General features: G+C 35.1%; 2 protein-coding genes and 1 pseudogene across 7 annotated transcripts; all 3 read right to left on the minus strand.

Annotated features, from left to right (window-relative positions):
* Positions 1-1,153: 1,153 nt before the first annotated feature.
* Positions 1,154-4,947, minus strand: LOC104701089 (zinc finger BED domain-containing protein RICESLEEPER 2-like). 6 transcript variants are annotated; one of them, XM_087461684.1, is made up of 5 exons: positions 4,419-4,943; positions 4,117-4,200; positions 1,698-3,816; positions 1,575-1,624; positions 1,154-1,482 (listed from the first exon to the last, which is right to left on the minus strand). In XM_087461684.1, the coding sequence occupies exons 3-4, from the start codon at positions 2,380-2,382 to the stop codon at positions 1,596-1,598; spliced, it is 714 nt and encodes a 237-aa protein (XP_087317810.1). In that variant the 5' UTR covers positions 2,383-3,816; positions 4,117-4,200; positions 4,419-4,943; the 3' UTR covers positions 1,154-1,482; positions 1,575-1,595. The 6 variants fall into 6 exon arrangements, with proteins under 6 accessions (XP_087317810.1, XP_087317805.1, XP_087317808.1 ...); XM_087461679.1 differs by having other exon boundaries at positions 1,154-1,485; positions 4,419-4,941; XM_087461682.1 differs by having other exon boundaries at positions 1,154-1,624; positions 4,419-4,947.
* Positions 2,494-12,681, minus strand: LOC147950306 (uncharacterized; annotated as a pseudogene).
* Positions 12,682-12,795: 114 nt separating this feature from the next.
* On the minus strand, positions 12,796-13,953 carry LOC147950307 (uncharacterized). Its single transcript, XM_087512836.1, has one exon. It carries the CDS (start codon positions 13,951-13,953, stop codon positions 12,796-12,798), a length of 1,158 nt encoding a protein of 385 aa, XP_087368962.1.
* Positions 13,954-18,807: the final 4,854 nt, after the last annotated feature.

Consider the following 18,807-nt stretch of genomic DNA (forward strand, 5'->3'; position numbering starts at 1 on the left):
TCATTTAATTCTTAACAAATTAAGTCAATGTATGTAGAGGTTATGTTATATAAAGAAGGAGTAATGAACTTTTTCTTCTATATTTGTTCGATGTGGGACAAAACAGTTTTCTGTTTTTTTTGGTTAAAGATTTTGTTTTTGTTCTGTCATGATTGTCACTATTTAAAAGTTTTTGTTCATATGTAAATTTCTCTCTTTTAAAAAAATGATAAAGAATAAAAATTTATAACTATAGTTCAAAAATATATATTAAAATAATAAGAAATAGAAAATATTGTTAGAACATTCATAAAACCAATGTATATAACATATATATATGTATGATATATATTAAAATTCAGTAAATTATTAATCCGCGGTTGGACTCGGTCGACCCGATGACCTAGTAACCCGGAAGGTTGTCCGGTTTGAGTTTCGGGTCGGGTTTAAAAACATTGGTATTAAGTAGAGAGGTTACCTCCCAATCTGGCTGGCCCAATGGAGAATTAGCCCGTAGGACTTGTATATTAACCTCAATCATTGTGTTGTGTTTTCACAAAGTTTAGCCCAACATATATTTTCTATTGTGTCACATTGCCACAACACGTATTTTGTCAAATATGATATCTTAAAACCGATCATAGTTATATTGTGTGATTCGGTCTCGACCAAAATTATGCTTAACTTATATGATATTTTGTAAACGAAGAACTCACATTCAAACATGTTTTATATATGGTTCATGATTTTTGTGATTGAGTGCAAGTTTTGTTTTTTTTTATTAAAAAAGAAAGTATACAAATAACGAAATTCAGTATATAGTTTGAGTAAAGTTTTATCACCCTCAAATGTATGTTTGACTTATTTACATGAAAATAGTATTTCTTTTAGAAAAAAAATATTGTATCACCATATTTTAGTTTATATGCTAATGTTGGCTGTTGATCGTATGTCCTAGGCGTGGGCATTCGGTTCTTTCGAGTTAAACGGTTCGGTTTAATCGGTTTTTCAAATTTTCGGTTCTTTTAAAATCATGTCGAATTGAACCGAATAAAAGTTCGGTTCAGGTTATTCGGTTCTCGGTTTATTCGGTTTGGTTATCTGAAAAATTTAACATTCCGAAATAAACCAAAAAAAATCTAGTTCGGTTAATTTAAACCGAAATAGACCTGAAAAGGGAAAAACATATATAAATACTGCTAAAAACGGAAGCGAGACCATTAAAAGTTACAAACCAAGTAAGACCACATGAAACACTTCAGATATGAACCAAGTAACTCTAACCAATGTACTTTCTAAGTTAGTAGTTACACCAAAAAGGCAGCATCATATTAACAGGTTCAAAGTTCACAGAATTGACTCAGTACCATCCATTGTTCAAAGGAAGAAGGTACTGACTCAATACCATCCATCGTTTAAGCCTTTAAGGCTGCAGGCTGCTTGCTAATCCACATCAAAAACAAAAAGGACAAAAGAGCAGCTTCCATGATCCTAGGCTGCAAGCTGCTAATCGACATCAAAAAAGACAAAAGAGCAGCTTCCGTTTCAAACATGTAATCATTGAAACAAACCACAAATTAGCATCTGAACCATACATTATACTAAAAGAGTAAAAGTTACTGAGTGAGCGTTGCATTCCGAGAATCTACAAAAGCAAACATATTGTTAATAACTATAAAGAGCTAAACTTTTATACACAACTACATTTGATTACTTACCAAGAGACTCAAAGAACGCAGCTTCTTCCAACATTTGCACCAAGTTAGCAACTTCTGCTTGTGTTTTAAAAGAAACCCGCAACCACTGTTGAGTGCATAACAACAATTCAACCATATAAGGAGTCAGAGAACTCCTATATGGATCCAATATTCGCCCGCTAGTACTGAAAACTGATTCTGAAGCTACTGATGAGACTTGGATAGCTAGAACATCTTTAGCAACTTCTGATAATATAGGAAACTTTTGGCTATTACACTTCCACCAAGACAGAACGTCATAAGGGAAACCCAAAGTAGTCTCCACTCTTATTTCAGTTTTTTCATTCAAGTAGATATCCAACTCACTGCTACCATCTACCTTTCTCTTAGACTTAACCAACTTATTGTACATAACCTCCATCCTTTCACAACCATCCTCATCATCATCATCAGATAGTTCACAAGTAGTAGTAGTAGTAGGTGCTGGCTCTGAGTCAGTTGGTTCCTCAACCTCAACAGGTTTGCTAAGTCTCAATTTGTATTCCTCATACAGTTTTTTCATTGCACTTAAGACTGAACCACTAAGCTGCGTACATTCAATGGTATCCTTACCATAGAGTTGTTCAATGCATAGATTAGCAAACTGCATCTTGTTGCGGGGATGAAAAACAAAAGCCACGATCACAAGCGGATTCATATTTATCATCCATCCCAGTATTTTTCAAATTTATCCCTCATTATGTGTGCATCCTTTCTGACCTTCTCATTACTGCTGCCACACTTGGTAATGAGATTTCTTTCAATGTTTACAATCTCATTATAACAAAGAGTGGAAGTCACTGTTGTTGAAGCAGAGAATAGTAGAGTACACTTGTAAAAGATCTTGAGAAACTTAACTAACCTTGAAACATCTTCCCAATCAGAAAAAAGGGGTGGTCCAACCCGTTTTTTCTTTGTCTTCTCATCGGTTTCAAGGAAATAATCATCATACAGTTTGTCTTCATTCAACATCCTCTCAAATGGTACTCTTAACTTCAGAGCAGAAGTTAACATCAAGTACGTTGAATTCCACCTGGTGGGAACATCCATAGGAAAACTGCCTCTACTAACCTTTCCTGAATCACACCTCATAGCAAAAGACTTCACTCGATTGAAAGATGATCTAACATATTTGAAAGCATTCCTAATAGCAATTATACTAGGCTTTGCTACTTTAAGACTATCTCCCACAATCAGATTGAGGATATGGGCACAACATCTCATATGAATGAAATCACCATCTCTCACTAATGCTTCCCCTCCTCTGAGCCTCATCTCCTTTTTCTCTGTCAAAGCCTTGTCATTTCCTTTAGCATTGTCAACTGTAATAGTAAACACTTTCTGAATCCCCTATTCTTCCAAGCAATCCATAAGTTGTCCAGCAATTGTGGTTCCTTTATGATCTGTGACCACCTTGAAACTGAGTATCCTTTTCTGCATTTCCCAACATCCAATGACCTGTGACAACCATGTAGTTGACAGAAGTTGTTGAAGACACCCAAATATCTGTGGTTAGAGAAATCCTTTGCTTCTGAACACTAAACAAATGTTTAAGCTCCTCTTTCTCTTGCAGATACATTCCAACAATATCTCTACAACATGTCCTTCTCGAAAAGGTCTTGTATATAGGCAGGATGTTAAAACAGAGACGCTTCCAACCCTCAGATTCCACAAATGAGAAGGGTAACTCATTCACCACAACCAACTCATTAACAGATCTCCTAAAGAGCTGAGGATCATACTTAATAACCCTCATATTCCCACTCTTATCACCACTCAAGACATTCTGTTTCTCCCTTTCAACATGATCCTTGTACATTTTACATCTTTCTATGTGAGCTTTCATCGGACTAGTCCCTACTGCCTTCGTGTCACAACCAAGCTCTGCACCACAATACCTACAGTTGGCATGCTTATCATCCTCTACCCTTTGTATGATGTGTTGCCATACCTCTGCTCGTTTAGCATACTTTTTCTTTGGTTTCGGTGGTAAACCAGATTCTGGTGTCGCCCTCTTCTTTCTAGTCGCACCATGTTTTTCTATGGTTACAGGTTCTCCAGTCACACCAGGTTCCTCTTCGTTATTACCTTGAGAAGCCATCTACAAAACAGAGTACAAGTTTAGCGTTAGACAAAGTAAAACTTCAATCGATTTACAAAAGTTAGCGTTATAGTTTGATCTTTGAAATCCAAAGATTAAAAAAAACAAAAGCTCAGAAATAAACCTAGATGAATAAAGATGAAAAAATGAATCGATTTCTCCAAAATTAGAGTTAGGGTTTACAAACAAGTTGAAATTAACAAAAATAGAGAATTATAGATTCTAAGACAGCTTACAAAACAAATTAACAAAGGGATTACAAACAATTTCACAAACTAAGGCTAAAGAAGAAAGAATTACCTCAGAATCTTGACTAATCTCCAATTCTCCACTATCGAAGCAACGAACAAGAGGCAGGAGAGGAATAATTGTTTTTCTGAGCAACTACAAAGTACATAAATAGGTTAGTCTTGGATATAAACAAATAATTTTATTGGGTAACATGTTAGTGGATCACATATTTTTTTAATTTGTAGACTTATTAAATACAGGTCCATAAGATTTTGTTTGGGCTTACTAAGAAAAAATAAAAATAGCCCAATACCAAAGCAAATTAAAAATGAAATTCAGCCTGACCTAATGAATCATCGTGAGAGACTTACGATTAATGGCAGCCGCAACCTTCCTTAGTTCTTCTTCTGCAAAACACACTGACAGAGGCTAACAGATGAAGAAGAAGATGTGGTGATAGAACATAAACCGAATAACCAATCGGTTATAGGCTTCCGAACCGAACCGAATCAAAAACCAAAACTCTCTGAAAAGTCTGCCGATCGGTTCGCTCCTTCATTCATCCTCGGTGCCGAGAACCGAAAGAGTCGGTTCTTTCGGTTCGGTTCTTTCGGTTAATTTCGAACGCCCAGGATGTCCACTATAACCTGATCGTGTTTTTCACTGTGTACATATCATGATAAGACACTTGTCTCTTGCCTTTTCCCTTTTTAATTCAAAGACACCTTCACTTATTTGGTGGCAGTGGTCTCTAGAAGAGAGAGAAAGAGAGAGGTGGTGACAATGATCTCTTCAAGAGAGGAACTTGATAGAAAGGATTGACCCAATATGAGAAATCTCAGCATTATCGTTCGAGCCCTATGCTTAAATTGTCAAATAGTATCAGTTGAGAATATAATCTTAAACTATTGGCATGAAAATAGCGTTTTATATGTAGTTTGGCTGGTTAGTTTAATTACAATTCGTAGTTCAGGTATTGACAAAAAAAGAAGATGAAAGACTTAAGAAAAGATAAATGGTACGTCGTATTCGTCGTAGAAACGATTATATTATCAGTTAGTCTGTTACCAACGTCCGTTGATATACATATGCATTTGGACATATGAAAATTTCAAGATGAATGACCAAAAGTAATAATTATAAAGTTTCAATACGTGTAATTAAAAACATTATAATAGAACTAAATAGATGTACATATGCAACCAAAGTTCTTTGTATGACGGAATGGTCATCACTCATCAGGATGAAAGTGAATCTCACAAGTCAATGCGTAGTGGTCGAAATACTTTGCATCAAATCTATCATATAACTCCAAGGTGGGAGTATCTTATATTCTCGATCGTTAAACGGTATGCTTTTCTTTAATAAAGATATGATTATGATAAGATTTAACTAATTAAATTATACAATTAAGCTTGACCACCTCATTGCTAATTTATTTGCGTTGATCAACCTTTATAACCACATTATCAACTTTTCTCAAAAATATTATATATTGACAAATAATAGGTGTCCATTATCGTTTTTATGTGTATTCTAATGCATCACGATACCATATCCATTAATATTTTACTTCGTATCCGTGTATTAATTTTATACAAGAAACTAAAAATTTTAATTAAGACCGACCAAGAGATTCTAAACCTCCTATGTTTTTAGAAATCTATTAGTCAGATGCTTAGATTTTGACGATTCTACTTAAATCAAACTATGAAATTAATCCCATAGTAAATATCATTTGCTTAATAATTAAGTTTAAGCTTACAAAACTCAAACTAACTAGGATTTAACCTAAGATATACTGCGGGACTATATTTTTTAATTTTAAATATTTAAAATACATAGATTATATTTGTTTGTTATTTTGCTGTTGTTTTATTAATTTTTAAATTATATACCTATAACTATTTATTGAATTTACGGGACGATTTTAATGTTCATTTATGATTTTAAATAAAATGGTTAAGTTTTTTTTTTGTTTTTAATATAGATGTTACTATGCTATCTAAGTTTTGACCCGCGGTACACCGATTGATTGTGTTTTTTATGTAGAATAATATAGATATATGTGAGAAGTAATAGTTATTTTATGTGTTTAATGTATATAAAAGTTAATTGTTTCTATTCTCGATTTTAAGCTAATATTATGTATATTTCTTCAATAAATGTATTAAATATTAAATGGAACCTATTAATTAAGCCGAGATAATTTAGGAAAAATGACAGATTTTTTCTCTAAAGATCTATTAAAAAATATGTTTGAAGATTTTTATGGGATTAAAAATTTATTATGTAGATGTTTTTGGAAAAATCAAAATGCATAGATGTTGCCCAGCTATTTATGGCAATAAACATATCAAATTAGGTAGATTTAAATAGTTCCATTAATTGAGTTTCTACGAAATGTTATTTTAGAAAAATTGTTAGGGGTTAATGTTGTAAATAAAACATATTAAATAAGCAAAACTTGAAGGACATAAACAAAAATGTACTTCAAAAATAATAATATAGATTTCCGTCACATATGTTCTCTAAATATAACCTACAGAATAAAGAATTAAGTTCATAAATAAAATGTTTTCTGGAAAAAAATACTATATAGAAAAGATTGAAAGAGAGATGAATTGTTTAGTGATCGAAGTCTGAATATGAAATGTTTCCGATATTGACAAAAAGGTAGAGAAAACTGAAAATAATAAGTTACTATTTTTGAGAAAAAGTTCCAAAGATTCAGGAACTATTATTTTAATGTATCAGGTGGTAGAACGAATATAAGCACAACCTATTGAAACACAAAAGAAGTTTTCCTTATTATTACATTCCAATTCCAATTTGATCATATGTTCTTGCTCACTATACGTAGGTGTATTTTATTGTTCACCCGCACTGTGTATTTTCGTACGATATATATTTATAGACCTATATTGTTGGCTAATTTTGTTTGCCTTTTCAATATCTCTTAATGAAAATTTAACAGTTTAATTTTATTTATAATTTAGAAAAAGAATTTTATATTTTACACTTTGGGTGATTCTTCCACCACTTCAAAATCGTTTGAGAAAATATAGTGGATGTGTGTGTTACTTTGAACTATTTTACTCTTTTGGAATTTTAAAGGAATATGTGTGTTTTAAAAAAGAAAGAGAAAAAAAATAAACAAATCGTTGGTACTTGGTAGCATGCGGTTTATTCAAGAAGAATAAGCTATTGTAGACTTGTGTATCGTGAACATAGAGAATGTAGAATGTTTTTGGAAGTCAACGCTCGAACAAGTCTATTCGTTAGAACTTAGAATAGATCCTGAAAATATTGTCTACCTAATATGTCATTCTGTGATAAGATTTAAGTATTAATGCATAGATATGCTTTGCAATTTTACAGTATCAAAGTTGTTTATCTTAAGAAGATTCAATATGGGATGGTGTGATTTTTTTTTTACAGCTTATGCATATCAGCATATGTTATGCTTCATGTATGTTCAGCTTCATTTGGATCGATCACAATTTAAATAGAAATACAATGAATTATAAGCTGAAATAACTACCACTAACAAATAGTGGTTGTTCCACTGGCGCATGCATGACTTCTTTGAAAGAGTGAGAAGTCTTGCCCTTATATATGAGTGATGTTTGAGATATGATTTGCACTAGGCCTCGGCATTCGGGTAATCTGTTCAGGTCAAGTAAATAGGTTTTGAAAGTAGAACTCTTGGGATATTTTTTTATATATAATTTTGGTTCGGTTCGGGTACTATCTAGTTTGGATCGGTTTGGGTTATAAATTTCAGAATCTGATTAGTACCTGAACTACCGGGTATCCGAAAAAAATCTTTAGAATTAATTAAATTTAAATAAATTTAGCTAAATTTTGACTTATTTAACAAATAATTTTAAATTTTTTGATTACTTTTTTATATTTAGATATGAAACTAATTGAAATATTCAAAATTATAATTAAACTTTTGGGTAATTATATTATATTAATGTGAATATTATAAATATTTTTAGATATATTTATATATTCGGATTTGATGGATACCCGAACGGATATTAAATATTATCCTACTCTAATCCAAACTCACGGGTATTGAAAAATAGAATTCAATATGATTTTATAGGTAAACCGGTATCTAATCCGAATTTGATTTTTTTTGGATCGTATTCCGAATTGAGTATTCATGTATGATTTTTATGTCCAAGTCTATTTGCACTGGTCCAAATGTTGTAACATACGAGTCTATACTAACCTTTTGGAAAATAAAAAATAAAATATTTATATGATCACTCAAACTATACACGTAGGTATTTTTATAGGACCTAACCCCCAGGTACAAAATTTGTATGGCTATTCGGGCTATTTCGTATTCTTATGTTTGACTATGATCGAGGATGTACGTCCACTTAATTTGTTAATATATAACAATAGTTCATTTATTTTAAAACCCAGTACTATTCGTTGCTATTAAATTTTCTTATAGAGAAAATCAACGTTCAACCAAGATTACATAATAAAGACAAGCCACTCAGGGAATCTACAAATCTTTAAAAAGTAAGACTTTGCATGTTGATAGTTGATTTATATTAATACTAGATTAAAAAAATGAAGCAAAACAAATATAGTTTCTGCAGGTTAAACAGATCATGCATGTGAAACAATGGTATAAGATGAACATAACAAAAGTTGAATAGTAACTATAACAAACGAGATTAGTTTTGACTTGTTTTCAGTTTTCTTATAACATTTCAAAGAACCAAATTAATTTTTTTTTCTTTAAATAGATACCGATATTATTAAAATAAGAAAGTTACAATTACAAATGCCTAACTGGCAAGAAATTTCAAAGGAAAAAACTATGCTTACTAAGAACAAGGAGAAAGCCTACCAACCCTACCTGCCCACCAGCTGAGAACGACGATGGGGAAAAAACGACAGCGAGTTCCAGGGACATATAGAGAAACCAGGAAGGATCGCATCAGTTGGAAGAGATGAAACCATGTGCAGAGGATAGAATCACCCGGGGATGCAGAGCTTTGTTCGAAGGAGAGAGGATTGAGTCGGGCTCTTAGCATCAATTGTATCTCCTTGATGATGAGCGAGTACGGCCTAGATTTACCAGTGTGAATGCAGAGAGATTTCGTTCTTTCCAGATAAAGTAGACTGAAGCCTGGAAGGCGAGTTTGATTATTGTGGAGATGTTCCTGTTGTTCGACGCTCTTTTCAACCAAAGTAACGAGTCCATAAAAAGCGACGGCAGATTCAAGTTTGCTCTCTAGGTAAAGAACTTCCAGATTGCAGCACTATACTCACACCGGAAAAACAGGTGATCGCGGGACTCGTCGTAAGTATTGCATAACACACAGCCAGGAGGGATATTCATCCCCCACCTTCTCAGTCGATCCCTTGTGTGCAACCTGTTCCAAGTAACAAGCCAACAAATGAAGGCATGCTTAGGGATTTGATAACGGAAACAGACAGCAGAATGCCAGGGCACCGGATCCCCAGGGGGATGTATAGCTGTCCAAGTAGTGGCCGTTGAGAACCTATTCGAAGGCTGCTGCAGACCAATTTTCCACAAGTAAGAATCATCCTGCTCACACTCCAATATATTGCCGAGATCAGGTAAGCAGGTTTTTAGCAGGGAAATGATTGGATTCCGACTCCTACTAGAGGCAATCCACCATTCGACTCCTCTAACTGCATCTCTGACCACCGCGTCGATAGGTAGACCAACTGTTTGGGGACCAATGGGGCCTGTCAGATCGATGAGGGGACCAAGGCCAGTCCAATTATCATGCCAAAAGTTAGCTTTAACTCCCGATCCCACGTCACAAACAATAAACTGACGAGCCATTGGGCGGATCTTGCACAGCTTACGCCATATCCAGCTTCCACTCGAGTTTGAATTTAGTTCCCAAAAATTCTTATTCTTTATCAATTGCAGTCTCACCCAGGATACCCACAGAGACCCTGCCGCAGAGAAGATAAGCCAGATCAACTTTAGAGCCATCACTTTATTCCAAGCTATCAATCTCCTCAAGCCTAACCCTCCAGTTTCTTTAGTTGTACAAGCAACCTCCCACAAGATTTTGCTCCTTGGGCGGAGTTTGGGGCTCCTTTCCAAAGGAATGCATTACACATTTGCTCCAGCTTAAGTAAACATTGATTGGAGAGAATGAAGATAGAAGTCCAGAAGTTTATTGTGGAAAAGATCACCGACTTCAGCAGTTGTAACCTTCCCGCAAAGGATAAATGTCTCGCAGTCCAAGAGCTGAGCCTGTTGTTTACATTATCCAACATAGGTTGACAGTCTTGTCTCCTCATCTTTTGAGTCATTAGCGGGACCCCCAAGTACCTGACAGGCAAGGAACCGTGTCCTACTCCACATTGAGTTGAGAGAGATTGACATCTATCGAAGTCCCCCCATCGATCATCAACGCTGTCTTGTGTCTATTTATACCCAACCCTGAACCTAGTTTAATGTTATCTAGGATCTCTAAATGCCTTCTAGAGAGGATTGAGAACCGTCAAAGAAGACGAGGACATCATCTGCGAAGCTGAGATGAATTATGAAAGGAGCCACACATTTTGGATGAGGCTGGAATTTAGCTTCAAGAGCGCCTTTATCCAAAGATTTGGCTAAGATGTCCATGACAAGGACAAATAAATGAGAGGACATAGGATCACCTTGTCGAATACCCTTCTTTCCTTGAAGTACCCAATTAACTCTCCATTAAATGTAATACTATACGACGGGAGGAGACACATACTCTTATCCAGCTGATGAATTCTGAAGGGAGTTCGAAGGCGTTGAGGAGGTTCATCAGAAATTCCCAGTTGACATTATCATAGGCTTTGGAGAGGTCAATTTGGAGACACCCTCTTGTTGTCTCTCCAGTGACATGGAAGTCCTCCACTAGCTCCGAAGCCAGCAATACATTCTCGCAAAGCAGCCTACCCTTGATAAATCCTACTTGGTTTCCCTGAACTGCTTGGGAGATAAAGAGCTTGAGTTTCTTCGAAATGAGCCGAGTTATGACCTTGTATATTGTATTGCAACAAGCGATAGGTCGGAATTGAGTTAAGAGGTCAGCTCCAGTTTCCTTGGGAATGAGTGTAATTGCTGTGGAGTTGAACTTCTTCAAGAGATGACCAGTTCTGAAGAATTCAGTCACTGCTGCCACCGTACTCTCCTTAACAATGGGCCAAGCTTCCCAGAAAAATTCCACCGGGAACCCATCAGGTCCAGGAGCCTTATCCTTGGGCATGGTGAAAATAGTTTGAGTTATTTCCTCCTCTGTCGGGATCCCTGACAGCTGGGTAGCAAAGGTGGAATCACACCGAAAGGAATGGAGAGACCAAATATGGTCGGTAGAGAAGGGACCAGCCGTGTGACTTTGAGAACCCAACAAATGGGTGTAATAAGTCACAATCATTTGCTTGATTTGATCCACTTTCTCCACCCTTGCCCCATCCTCCCCGCGCAGGGAACGAATAAGGTTCTTTGCATGATTCGCCAGTACAGTTCTGTGGAAAAACTTGGTGTTAGCATCCCCCATCACAAGCCATCTTATTCTTGATTTTTGTCTGTAAAAAGACTCCAAGGCCACAACAAAGAAATCCCACTGTTTCCTTGCAATATGCTCCTGCCTGAACAAGGTGTCTGAAGGGTTTGAAAGTATTTGAACTTGTACTACCTCCAAGGATTCCATTGCCTCGCTAGTTCGTTGCTGCAAGTTACCGAAACCTTCTCTATTTAGGGTCTTACAAGCCATTTTTGCTCTCTTCAAATGCTCCCCTGGGGAGAACATTGCCGAACCCACTGCAGTTTGTTCGTTCCAGGCTTCAGTTAACCGAGTAACAAAGTTGGGATAAGTTGAGAGGAATGAAAAATACTTCAAGCTTGCCTTTGCTCTGACTGGTTCGTTTATAATATTCAGGATGCAAGGGGAATGATCTGAGTCTCCCGGAGGATCAAAGGTAGCTATTGCGCTAGGAAAAGTCCAGTTCCACTCTTCATTGACCAATGCCCTGTCTAGCTTTCTGATAATTGGGTTGTTCTGCTGGTGATTTGACCAAGTAAAGACTACCCCCTCGAAGGCAGGTCTACCAAGTCACTGTCTCTAAGACAGTTCTGCAAATCCTCCATCCCTCTCAAAGGCATCGCAGACTGGTTCACCGAATAGTGCTCATTTGCGGAGAGTATTTGATTGAGGTCTCCCATTAGAACCCATGGAGTGTCTTTTAGAGGAGTAGAAGAGGCCAAATCTGAAATATCAGCCCGTGTCGTCTCTTTGAATTTGTGTGCTTTCCATATACAAACGCCACCGCAAAGGAATTGGTGAGAGTTGGAAGTTTTATACTACAAAGGATCAGCTGATCAGTTTTTTTGAAGATTACTACTGATACCAAAGGATCCCAAACGATCCAAATTCTGTCCAAATCAGAAGAACAATAGTTGTTATCCATTCTCCAACCCGGAAGGGTAGTGGCCAAAATGTTATAAGCATTAGCTTCTGCCACACGAGTTTCTAGAAAACTGCCTACCAAGAGGTGATTTGAAGCTATCCAGCTTCTTACTATCCGTTAACGAGAGTGGCTATTCAAGCCTCTTACATTCAAGCAGAATGTCGCCATAATAACAAAAGGGGGGGGTGAAAGCCGAGGCTTTCAAAAATGTGTGAATCCGCTCGAGGCTTCTCCCCGAGCAGGAGCAGGAACCCTTGGATTCTTAGAGCTAATTGAATTGTGCTATATTTTTAATTGTTTCTCCTTGACCTTAGAGGACATTGTATCCCAACCTCGAGGGATGGGAAAGTTCGGATCTATCCCCTTCTCAGGCTTCTTAGAGGCCTCTCTTCTGTTGCCTTCCTCAGTATCGAGACTCAGAGAATCAGTAATGTTAGGAGCTTCGAGATGAGTAGGAATCGAAGCAGGAATCATAGCATAAGCTTTACCAGAGACATTGATATCCTGTTTTGCCACCCATTGACTTTTACCCTTAGGATCTGTTATGGGGGAGGAGTTAGAGATCTCCTTCAGAAATCCATTACGTATACTGATCGAGGGTGGAGTACTTCTAGAACGCTTCTTTGATCTGGAGCGCCTTCTACTCGTTTTGACAGCCTTTGCACACTCTTTCCCTGAAGGCGACTGGGATGACTCCTTGGAGGCTACTGGATCCGAAGGCAGGATAACAGAAGTGTGAGTTACTTCTTTGGAGCCGACATGAACATCTTTTTTGAATGGGGGTCGCTTCATTAATGGCTTGGGGCATCTACTTAATAAATGCCCATATCTACCACAATTAAGACACTTTGGAGGAGGTCGGGGATATTCAACTACCACACGGGCGGAATTACCCTGTACGTCTCTCACCACCACCGTTGATGGAAGAGGAGAGCTTAGGTTGATAACCACCTTTACTTTAGTCGCTCCTATATTTATCGGATCTAGACGGGATTTCTCAGTATGGAGAGGTTTTCCAATAGCACTAGCTATGACACTGATTCCTTGGAGAGAGTATAGCTGGGGAGGAACGTTCTTGAGAATTGCCCATGTTGGCTCTGTGTGAAGCTCTTCTAGCTCAAGGGGACCTTCTGGAGACCAAGGGTACACTGTACAAGAACAGTTACCAGCTTGCCAGAAACCGATGTCCACTACCCACTGTCGAGTGTTTATTGCGGGAATGTAAATGAGCGCAGCCGTCTCAGAGATGATACGAACTGTGATGTCACCGAAATGACCCCAAATTGGATTTAGGTTTGCGTATATCTTACCATCTGGAGGACACAGTCCGTGGAATTGGGTAATTAGGTGATCCTTCCACATTTCTGCAGTCTTCAGCAAGACAGACGGTGGAGCAACCACCAATGGGGTTCCGTCTTCTAGGAAGGTCGGAGGATCCATTTGTGTTAAATTTCGAAGAGAGGCCTTAAACGTGGTAGTCCAGGGAAGCTTAGCTTTGGAAGGATTTTTGGATCCCCTTCTTGAAGTCTCCCGGAGGAAGGATTAAGGTGAAGGGAGTCGTCTGGTGATCCCTGAGTTGAAATGTTCAATGCTTCCGCGTCGGGTAGGAGAGCAGGAACATAGTTTGAAGTCGTCGCTGAAGAGGAGCCCGTCGCGGGATGCTCAAAGGGGGAACCCTGAGTATCGACCTGGGTAGACGGGATCTGAAGAGTTGTGCCAGAAGCATCCTTGGAAGACTCAATTCTCATATCAGGGGATAAAGGAAGCGCTCCCTTATCCTCGACTGAATGGGAAGAATCGACCGGCGGACTAATTAGAGGGGATGAGCTCTCCATTGCAGGGGGTGAAGAGGTCATTACTGCCTGAGTTAAGACAAAGACGAACTAGGATGTACACGGGGGCAAGACGGAGGGGGCTTCCTTTTCTTTTTGACCATTGCAAAATTCTCATTTGCCAGCAAGAGGCCAGCAGAAGGCGGCGATTAGGATTACGACGCACTAATCGCCTAAAATTTTCTCTCTCTATTTTCTCACTCAAGATCTTCCTTTTCTTTTTCGAACCAAATTAATTTGCTCTACATAATTTCATTGTGTTGGTCGAAAAAATATATTTGAGTAAGGTTGTTTGTAACAATCTAACATATAGTAACTGTTTTCTATTATTATTATTGCTACAATAAACATGACCAAGATGTAAGGTTTCTCACTTTGTTCAAAAAAAAAAAAAAAAAAGATGTAAGGTTTCTCAAACCTAGAAAATGAACTCGTAGCCTCTTCCTCTTCATTATGTTCCATGTTCTCTTTTTTTGTCTTCATCCATTGAAATCAGAATTAATTGATTGAGAGTTGAGTTTAAAGACAGAGATAGATTCAGGAGATAAAAATTAATCAAGGTTTTCACGGTAAATCGAATGTGATAACCTCAACAAGATGTAAAACTTGTATAGATGTTGAGAATTTTTTTTAAAAAGTACTTATATAAGCAAATAATTTCAGGATAAATTCCATGTATAGGGATATTCTTAATGCAATTTTCAAATACAAATAAAAGATATGCATGGTCAAGTATGTGATAAGTTTATAAAGTTATTTAAAACAATATTATAGTAACTGAAAATAGAAAATCGACCATCAAATAAAAATAGTACACGCAAGTCAAAAGATTGAATATCCATGTCTATGTATATGAAAGTCACATGACAGACAATATGAACGACTAAAATAGTCTGTTCTTACACAAGAAGTTCGTAAAATGAAAAAGTAAAATAAAACTAGAATATGATCTAATAGTCTTACATTTATATAGTAGTGTTAGAAAGCTAGTCGAGATATGTAGGGTGAAGTATAATTAAACTGAATTCTAAATTTGTCTAAAACAGCTTATTTATGCTTCAACATGATTTTATAGCTAGGTTGGTAAGAAGATATATATATAGGGTAGTTTGCATTATATGAATTTATTGGAGTGACACTAGCAAGCAGCCTCACTAACGAACATAGAGTTTTCCACTATTTGTTTATGTTTTTCCACAGTAGTACCTATAACAATGGGTCAGACTCATATATATAATTTGTAACGATTTTGCTGCGACTCTTTGTGGATCACGACGTCGACAATGGTTGGCGGCAGCGTGCTATTTTGCAAAACTTGTTAGCTAGTCTTTCATATCACTACGATTTGTTTTTTTCCCCGTATTTAAGTGGTTCTCAATTATAATTTTAAATTTTATGATTAACCAATTATACGAATTAGTGAAATGGTTCATATTGTAAATAATTTAAGTTTTCATTTTACTTATGATGTAAAATTCTTTAACATGCATCTTTAAGATGATTGTCTTCGTTCCCAATTCATTTCAAACCTAATTCCATTTCAATAATCACCAACTTATCATATATGGGATAGTTTATATATGTAGGTCATCTCTTGGGGGGGTTTGATACCATCTCAAACCAATTTATATGAATTATGTAGGTTATCTTGGGGGTTTGATACAAATTTCAATATTAAGATCAACCGGTATCTTTTTAGTATATATTATTTTACATCTCATCTCATTCCAATTTAGGATTTCTAACATGTACGATGTTATATACTATTCTACATATAGGTAAAAATAATATTTTTCTACTACAAATTACTCATTCGAATCTCCTAAGTTTCTCATGTGTATAACTATAGCATTATCATGTAATATGTTACGGTACAAATAATCAAATTAGTTTTTGTATAATTTCTCTATAGCCACAAACTTATTATTAGAATTAGAAAGATTAAACGATCTTTAACTGAAATTTGTTGAACACAAAATGCTGCAACGTGGTCCCTATAATGTCCCAAATTTACTGAGGTAACGTTTAAATTAAGGAAAAGAGGTAATAAGTCATTAAATTCTGAATACTAACAGCCCGCAAAGAAAAATCCAGTATATGAAATTATATCAGTACTGTACTACTGTTCAATTTACGATCTATTGTTTTTTTAGGTCAGGTTTTAATAGAAACACACTGAAATGATATAGAGTGGATTTTTCTATAATGGTTATCACATTGTACCTATTCCAAAATTTGGAATGATTTTCGACCAATGTTGAGAGTATGCAATTAGCATAATCATGAATACCATGTAAATTGTTTGAACCTTTAGCCCAAACCCAGATTTCCCAGACAAAATAAATTTTCTTTTTTTGTTTTCAGGGTAGGTCGAACATGTGTTAGTTCCTTTCATCATTTCTCTAATTCTCTCCTACAACTAGACCACGGCCGTGTGGGCATCTATGATGCATTCTCAGCTCTCGAGAGCTTATTCTTGTTTGAATAAATAGAATTTCTAATCTCTAAGATAAGTTAAGAAGAAAAAACATAATTCACATATTAATGATTTAACTGATTAAAATAATTGGTGTCTTTATAATATTGTTAAATTCAAATTCAGTTCCAATTGATTAGAAAGAATTTCACATTTAATAAAATTGCCGCAAATATTATCATCAAAAACAGCTTTCAAACCTAGAAAGACTATAAGACTGAGACAATTAGGTGATTGCATTGCTATGAGCCTATATATGGCTTACTCTATAACATTCCATAGCTCATCCGTGATATCATAAAATGCATGATTTAAGCCGTATACGTCTTTACTCTATCTGTTTCTCCAAGCAAAAGTTATATATTATGCAACCATGTGAAATTTTTCAATAAAGTATACAAGATATAGGTAGATAAGCTACAAAAAGTAGAAGACAATTGGTGCGTTTCGTTAAAAGAATGTGTAGTTAATTATTTATAATGATAAAAATAAGAAAATCGTACCAAAAACTAATAATAAAGTAAGCAATGAAATGAGGAATCACACATGGATTCCATTTTGTGACATTCCACTTTTGGGTGTTTCCACTAAAATTTTGGTAACTTTGAATTCGTGTCTTTCACTCACGAGATTAAATCCTCTTTTGATCATTTTTTTGGTCCAAATTAAAATACAATCTAGCAAAAGTTATTATTAATAATAGTAACTAGGTACTGACTCGCACGCACGTACGTGCGTGATTGATTTAAAAAACTATGTTTACTATAAAGTTTGTATAGATATAATTATTTGTTAAATCATTTACAATTCAAACTTATATTAGTTTGGTTTTATTCAGTTTGTGATTTACGAAATAATAATAAAATTAAGATTCACAAAACAACATACCTGAATCTAACGTTTACCGAATTAGTGATTAATCAGAATTGTTTAAAACTTGTAAATTATGAAACTGATAAAAACTAACAAAAATATTAAAACTTCTCTAAACGAATGACCTAAATTCTTAAGCGGATCAAACCCGTCCCAGTAGCCATACTCCATAAGGGGTATAATAATTTTTTATCTATAAAAAATCATCCCTCGAAATCTTTAAGAAATAATATTAAAAAATATATCAGATTTTATATTTTTTAATATGTTAGTTTTGAAATTAAGGAATCTTTAATATATGTTGTCTTATATATATATAAGAAAATTTTTATATGGAAAACTGAAAATTAGGATTTACATAAGTTTAAATATTTTGTAGTTTAAAATAAATTTAAGAAACCGTCAAATTGGTTTTATAAAGATTTTCCAATATCTATTATTCAAAATTAATTTCAATTTTTTTTGGTCAAAAAATTGTAAACAATAAGAAATAATATTATTTATATTTTTGAAAAATGATTTAAATATATATTTTTACAACTCATGTTAAATTTTTTTATTATATTATAATACATAGGTTTTTAAAATAATTTTGAAAACATGTAGGGGATAATATTAATTAATATTTGAAGAATATTTACCAATTTTAAAATTTATAAGAGCAAAATATTGTGTATATAAATAAATTGAATAGCAATGACATTTTTATGTAATATTATAAAATATTAAGGGCAAATAATAAATTGGGCACATAGCATTCTGGCGACGATACATCAGTTTTTCGTGAAGAATGTTTATCTTTTAATATATATGGGATTCCAATTCGTAGATATGTTATATAATAATGTGCCCTAAACTCGTGACGTATTGGACCTTTCCAACTTGTAAATGTTTTGTAATATCAATACTTTTCATTAATAACCATTTTATATAGTAGATAAATAAAAGTTTGCCATATTGTAACAAATTAATAGCGATTGTCAACAAATTAATAGCGATTGTCATAATTAATAAGAACATAAACATTTACATATTTTTTAAAGAGTTAGAATAGTCTATAATCCATTATTAAGAATAAATAGTTAACTTAAATATGGGAACTGAATCTTGAAC

This window comes from Camelina sativa, chromosome 1, assembly GCF_030686135.1.
Source record: "Camelina sativa cultivar CO46 ecotype springtype chromosome 1, ASM3068613v1".
Lineage (NCBI taxonomy): Eukaryota > Viridiplantae > Streptophyta > Magnoliopsida > Brassicales > Brassicaceae > Camelina > Camelina sativa.

Coding starts and splice junctions, on each gene's coding strand:
- LOC147950307 (XM_087512836.1), bottom strand. CDS start 13,953: ATGGATCCTCCGACCTTCCTAGAAGACGGAACCCCATTGGTGGTTGCT.
- LOC104701089 (XM_087461668.1), bottom strand. CDS start 2,382: ATGATAAATATGAATCCGCTTGTGATCGTGGCTTTTGTTTTTCATCCC. Junction 1,517..1,697: donor TGCGTTCTTTGAGTCTCTTG/GTAAGTAATCAA, acceptor TTGAAACGGAAG/CTGCTCTTTTGTCTTTTTTG.